At 43.1% G+C, this 6,239-nt stretch overlaps 1 protein-coding gene across 1 annotated transcript; it reads left to right on the top strand.

Moving 5' to 3' along the window:
• Positions 1-3,855: 3,855 nt before the first annotated feature.
• LOC123106326 (uncharacterized) lies at positions 3,856-5,674 on the top strand. The gene is made up of 4 exons (XM_044528525.1): positions 3,856-3,955; positions 4,339-4,519; positions 4,651-4,798; positions 5,355-5,674. Exons 2-4 carry the CDS (start codon positions 4,472-4,474, stop codon positions 5,486-5,488), a joined length of 330 nt encoding a protein of 109 aa, XP_044384460.1. The 5' UTR covers positions 3,856-3,955; positions 4,339-4,471; the 3' UTR covers positions 5,489-5,674.
• Positions 5,675-6,239: the final 565 nt, after the last annotated feature.

Raw genomic sequence — 6,239 nt, 5'->3', positions numbered from 1 at the left:
CTATTGTAACACGCCTGCTGCCTGCACAGTTAATGGATTTTCTTAAAATTTATCGCTGGTTAGTGCTTTGTTGCAATTGTTCACCCGGGATTCTTATATACTTAGCTTTGATATTCCGTTTTTTCTGGCACATAGAAATAAGAGTATTGTCCAGGTTAGGGATTCAATTGAGGAAAAAGTGAGCAAGTAAATTTTTATTGCAAGAAATACAATTTAAGCTATTGATGTTTCTTCCGTATCAGTTATTGCATTATATTAGACTGTCCATCTTCTCATTTTCATTGCCACGCTATTAAATTTTGATATGCCTTTTTTTCATTCCAAATTAAATCAACATCTATGGAATTTATATGATAACTACTTTGTTCTCTATGTTTCCGTCTACTCAGGAAAGAAGAAATGTCCGAAGAATGACCAATGCGGGTTATTACATGATTTGGATGTATGGTTAATTATACACTTACATTTTTTAGTTTGTCCCGCTCATGAAATCTGTTTTATTGATCATTGACTTATGGATTTTTGCTGCATGTAGGTGCAATGTTTTTGAAAGTAAAGGTTTCAAGCATGGTTCACTTTTAACTGGCGGTAATGCTCTCGACAGTCATATCGTGATATGAGATTGCTATCTTTTAAATTTAACTTATGTTTCTTTATGATTGCCCTCTCACCCCTTTTGCATTTGGATGTCAAAACTTTGTGCGTTGTTCATTTCAGTTATGCGACTACTTTTCTTATGGATCTTAGATGAACTCAAGGGCTATTGTTTCGAACAAAGTTGGTCACTTGTTTCTTTGGAAATTATGTTGTTGCATAGTATCATACCTGCTCCAAAGGAACGAAGGTAGTATGGTAGTATAAATAAATAGGGTTGTATTATTTTTCCCTTTTATCCGCTTGATAATTACGATAGAATTATTGCATGAAGCTGTGTGCGCATACAATATGTAACCAAATTCACTAGATTCAAGCCTTGCTTCTTCACTTGGAAGCAAGTCTTCATCTTCGGAAGGGATTATCCGCGGTGCCTAGGAAATTCAAAGGACATTTTAATGGTCCGTTAACTAAACAGATGGTGATCCAGAAAAAATATATGAGGTTGATACTAGCCATAATAAGTGCATAACAAGCCTACATGTTGTCTACATTTTTGCAGATCTCGCTATCCTTGTTTAACTCAATGGAATCAGATAATTTTGTTGTGTTCCCTAACAAGTCCTTGTAGATGTGCAGCTTCCCCCTCTGATCATCTCCTTAGGGTCTCTCTTTAATCCTAGAGCCAGGCAACAAGAATGGTTGGTTTTAAGTACAACATGTATCTATTTATTCATTATTGATTTATTGTTTTCGGGGAATTGTTTTGCCCCTAACCATATCATTGTTACTTTGCCTGCATTAGATCATGGGTATGACAATGATGAATTTTATGTAAGGAGCATTTACATCTATGCCCCTTAACTCGAACCCACTACTCATTTTTGCCCCTAATTTTTAGGTATGCTCAGTTTTGCACCTCCGCCGTTAGTTTCACTTATATAAATGACCTTCTATGCCGTTACCGTCAGGTTAAAGAGCTTTGACCGTCTTGAAAAAATAGCAAAAAAGGACAAAAAAATTAAAACTTTGTGGGATCGAAGATACTCATGTTTGCAAGCTGTGTATAAATTTTCATGCCGTTCGGACACCATGGGAGCTCGTGGCAAAGGAAAACATAATTTTTGTACGCATGTGAACAGTAAATTCGAAAAAATAGAAAAATAATAAAAGATATGAAATTTTGTGGGACTGAAGATACTCAGGTGCAAGATGTGTGCTCATTTTTGTTGTGTTTGGACATCGTAGGAGCTCGTGGAGAAAAAAACAAAATTTAGCTAAAAAATACTTTGTAAAAATGCACTATTTTTTTCTCTAGAGCGCCTCATACGCTCATTTGATCACCAAAACTTGCAACCACCTTGTGCACTCAAGCCTCTTTGAAGCCAAAAAAAAATCATTTTTTTATTTTGTTGCTACTTTTTGAATTTACTGTTCATAGGCATAAATTAATTTTGTTTTCCTTTGCCACGAGCTCCCGGAGTGTCCAACCAACACAAAAACTTGCACGCGCCTTGCGGACATGACTATCATTGATCCTACAAAACTTCTGATTTTTTTGGTTTTTTTGCTATTTTTTCTGAATGGTCAAAATCCTTTGACATGACGCAAAAGATTTGTCATTTTCATTGATTAAGAAGAAGAGAGTTGCCCGGTTAATTAGATGAAAAGCAAAAACCTAGATACCAACCCCACACGGGGCACACGCGAACGACTTGGCCACAACAACACCAAACAGTCGACCACAACGTCGAGGACATGGCAGCTCCGATTTTGCTGACGAGCATCACAGGAGAAAGTTGCAAGCCTCGCACCGACCTAGTCCAGCGCAACATCCGGAGAGCACCGTCCGCTGAAAACCGCCCTCATGGAGTCATCATTGCCGCAGTGGCCTCGCCTTCCGCAGCTCCGACTTCTCTGTCACAACTAGAAACCAGCATGGGCACACCCATAAGCGCGCCCGACTATCGACAGCAGAAGGACAAGCTGCGACTCGGATCTGCTCGCCACCATCGTCGTTGCCACACGCGTCTCAACGCCACACCAACCTCACCGCCGGTCAGGCACCTGCCGACCGCGATGCCATGCACGTCCAGCCCGTAGGAAGCACAAATGGGACCAAGATCTTCTAGACGGTGCCCCAAAGAAGGAATACGACATTAGAGACGACACCGCCGCCTGATCCAACCAGGAACTTGACTTTCGCCCCGAGATCTTGACCCGAGAGTTGAGGATGCGCAAATCACCACGACGGCGCCTCCAAGGAAGAATGCGACGCCCACGGGCGTCGCCGCTACCGGCCAGCAAGCACGGGCCAAGCTTTCGCCCGAATCAATAGCACCATCACTCTCGCGCGTCCGACCAACGCCAACCCACACACCCTTGCACAACAACTACGCCATCGCCACGCAGAGACCACCACCACGCCTCGCTGACGAGACAGAAGAGACGAGCCTCCCTCCACCAAGCACACTACGCCCGCCACGTCGCCCACACGAACTCCACGACAGCGGACACATCAACCTCCGTCCCGAGGCCGCCGCCCCGGAGTCCAACCCTCGAGCAGATCCGCATCACCCAAGGCGGCCACAAGAGTAGGGATGGGAGGGCTGCCACCCCTCACCAACCATGCCAGCCAGATCTGGAGGCCCAGCAGGCAGCCGCCACCGCAACACCTTCAGCAAAAAGACCGCCGGAGACGAATCCCACGGCCAGAGCCGGGACGCGCAACACTAAGACGAGAGGGGGGTTGTCACCACGCCCCGTCACGCCAGCCATAACTGTCGGACCGAATCCCGCACAGCCCGACGGAGCTACAACATCAATCTGGCTACCGCCCCCACGAGCACGCCAAATCCAATCCACACATGCGTCGCCACCTCTGCCGCGCAGCTCCTCGTGCCACTCGGACGCCCCACGACCAGCGCCGAAATAAGTCCAGAAATAATGTGAGCACTAAGACTTGAACCCTGAGGATACCACTGTCACTCTAACCATACAATCATAAGTTTGATTTGTTCGCTCGCGTCGAGACGGGAGGTCGCAGGTTCAAAGCACTATTGTAAAAAAATACACAGTAATGGACGCTTGAAGGGAAAAATAGGAATCGCCCGAAGCGGTCGAGATTTTCTTTTTTGGAGACATTGAGCGGTCGAGAAAGTTGTGAGCGGCACACGCGCAGCCGCGGCGCGGCGGGCCCAGGCCGGGCTAAGATTGCCTAGGTTGGGCCACTTTGGGCTATCGAACCATACAATAAGAACCCTAAACCAAGACGCCCCCAACCCTTCCCCGTCATCCATAAGTCACCTCCGGCGGCGGCGGCCGCGTCTGCTACACCTTCTCCACCGGCAGGTCAGCTCAGGTCAGATTCATCACTCTCCTAACTAAATTTGCCGCACGGATGCTCTCAATTCGTTTAGCTGGCCTTGGGTGGCCTTAGCCATGGGAGCATTCCCCAGCACAACCTGTTACTCCCTTTTTTTTGGTATAAATTACTGGCCGGTTGTTCCATTTCATTCATTACTTATCTGACAATGCGTACAGGAAGATGTCCCTCTGTGCACTGTGAATTCATTTATGACTCTGGGAAAAAAAATCTTTGAGCTGAAAATCTTATTTTTGTCCCTTTAAATTTATTACTTGGTGGTCATTGTCCAAGAGTACGTTGATTCGTGTGCTCTTAACTTATTTTTGACCGTGTGTGTGTGTGACTAAATTCACTCTGTTTTAGATGTCAACAACCAGGAAGAGACCTTCTCCCAGTTCTGCAGTTGGACAGAGCAAAAAGCCATCTGGAAAGGCTCCCCTGCCCACGAATCACCTCCCAGACGATGATCCCAAAGATACCCTTCGGTGTGAGGCTTTAGATGGTAAACCCATGGTTTCAGAATTTGTGGTACAGTACTACGCACAGAAGTATGGTCAGGTAATGTGCATTAGTAATCATTCTATACCAATATGTTGTAATTCTCAAATTTAATTTTGTCTAATTCTGTCCAACTGCAGACTACATGAAGTTACTAACATATGTTCTAATTCTGAAATTTGATTTTGCAGTCTCTCTTCCTGGATCCAAATAAGAAAGGCGGCTATGTTGATGTGAGATTTGCAGACCATGATCAAGCACTATTAGTTGTAGAACGACGTGAGGAGTATCCATTCAAAGTGACTTGGACACGTACCGTTGATAGATCGCAGATGATTAGTAAGTCTGTCATTTCTCAATACGATGCAAAATAGCACTGTTAGTTGCATGATTTCTGCTCAATGTATGGCTTGATGCTGGTAGCAAACGGATACATAGGTACTCCCTCGTTTAAATCACTACTTTAGTGATCTACACGCTCTTATATTTCTTTACGGAGGGAGTGCATCAGACATTTCATGTTTTGCGTTGCTGTGTTAGTAACTTAATGTAGCATATTCCATGCAATATTTGTTCCATCTTATTTTTGAACACTGGTAGATTATGCTCATCTTGATATATCATTTCAGCACAGGGTAGAATTCTTTGTTAAATTTTGAATTTTGTTGAACTCTAGTATGGTCAGCAGATTTTTATGAAGTCTGAGACGTCTTTCAGTGTACGATGCCATATTTATTTTATTTCTAAGGCACAACTGAGTGAAATCATATACGTTAGGGGCTCTATATATTGTGAAAATGCACCTTATTTAAGTTACAGGTTCTTTCTATAACTTCAAGTCATGTTCCTTTTTTTTTGTCTGCTCATGCATGTGGATGGTACATTCTTCATGAAGATGACCAGCCTCAAGTTCCATGTTATCCATCTTACTGTCATTTGCTATGCAGAAATGTGTGTAGATGCATAGACTACTATATTGGGTTGGCTTCTATTGTGATTTGCTATGCAGAAATGTGTGTAGATGCATAGACTACTATATTCGGTTGGCTTCTATTGTAATTTGCTATGCAGAAATGTGTGTAGATGCATAGACTACTCTCAGCCCTCCTATGAAAAAAGGGTTGTCTTTGTAGTTTCCCTCTTCTCTCCCACTAGCGGTGCATGCGGTGGTTTAACCTTCCTTTTGGTTTGGACCTGAGAGTAGGAGTTGGACGTGGTTGGTTCTTTTGCGATGTTGAATGCTTTGAATCTTTTGTTCCGTTATCTGACCATAGTGGAACCCGATCCAAGATTTATGGAAAAAAAAATTTAACACCTGTTTTGTCATGTTTCAAATGCACCTCTAAGCTGTAGTATCAAGTCATGAAATGAATCCCTGGCACAAGAACTTCAATCCTTCACAATAAGAGGCACTAACCCCCTGAACTACAAGGAAAAGTTGAAATCCCTGCAAAGAAACTCAGAAATTGAAGAACTGAAGGCCATGTTGCCTTAGTGTTGATGCTTATAGCTGTTTGTTTCCTAAAATCTTCTGTTTATAACTCTTTGTTTCCTGAAATATTTTGTTTCTCTCCTTGCCGCAAGTGTTGCTTGAGACGATACTCCAAATCGAATTTAGAAGCATTTTTCACTTACCATTTAAAATGCCACAGATAGAAATTTTAGTGACCAAGATTTTATCCATTATGTACATGAAAATTGTCAACTTTGTAGTTGAAAATTTTCAACCGTTAGTAATATCACCATCACACTCAAAATAGTCTGTTGAATCTGGATACAC

The sequence above is a fragment of the Triticum aestivum genome, chromosome 5A, assembly GCF_018294505.1.
Source record: "Triticum aestivum cultivar Chinese Spring chromosome 5A, IWGSC CS RefSeq v2.1, whole genome shotgun sequence".
In the NCBI taxonomy this organism is placed as follows: Eukaryota; Viridiplantae; Streptophyta; class Magnoliopsida; order Poales; family Poaceae; genus Triticum; species Triticum aestivum.
This window is presented reverse-complemented; position numbering and strand designations above follow the sequence as displayed.

What these genes read in the sequence shown, in the direction of transcription:
- LOC123106326 (XM_044528525.1), top strand. Translation starts at nt 4,472, where the DNA reads ATGGTTTCAGAATTTGTGGTACAGTACTACGCACAGAAGTATGGTCAG. An exon ending in ACGCACAGAAGTATGGTCAG is followed by an intron (nt 4,520 to 4,650) that starts GTAATGTGCATT and finishes TTGATTTTGCAG; the next exon opens with TCTCTCTTCCTGGATCCAAA. An exon ending in TGATAGATCGCAGATGATTA is followed by an intron (nt 4,799 to 5,354) that starts GTAAGTCTGTCA and finishes TTCTTCATGAAG; the next exon opens with ATGACCAGCCTCAAGTTCCA.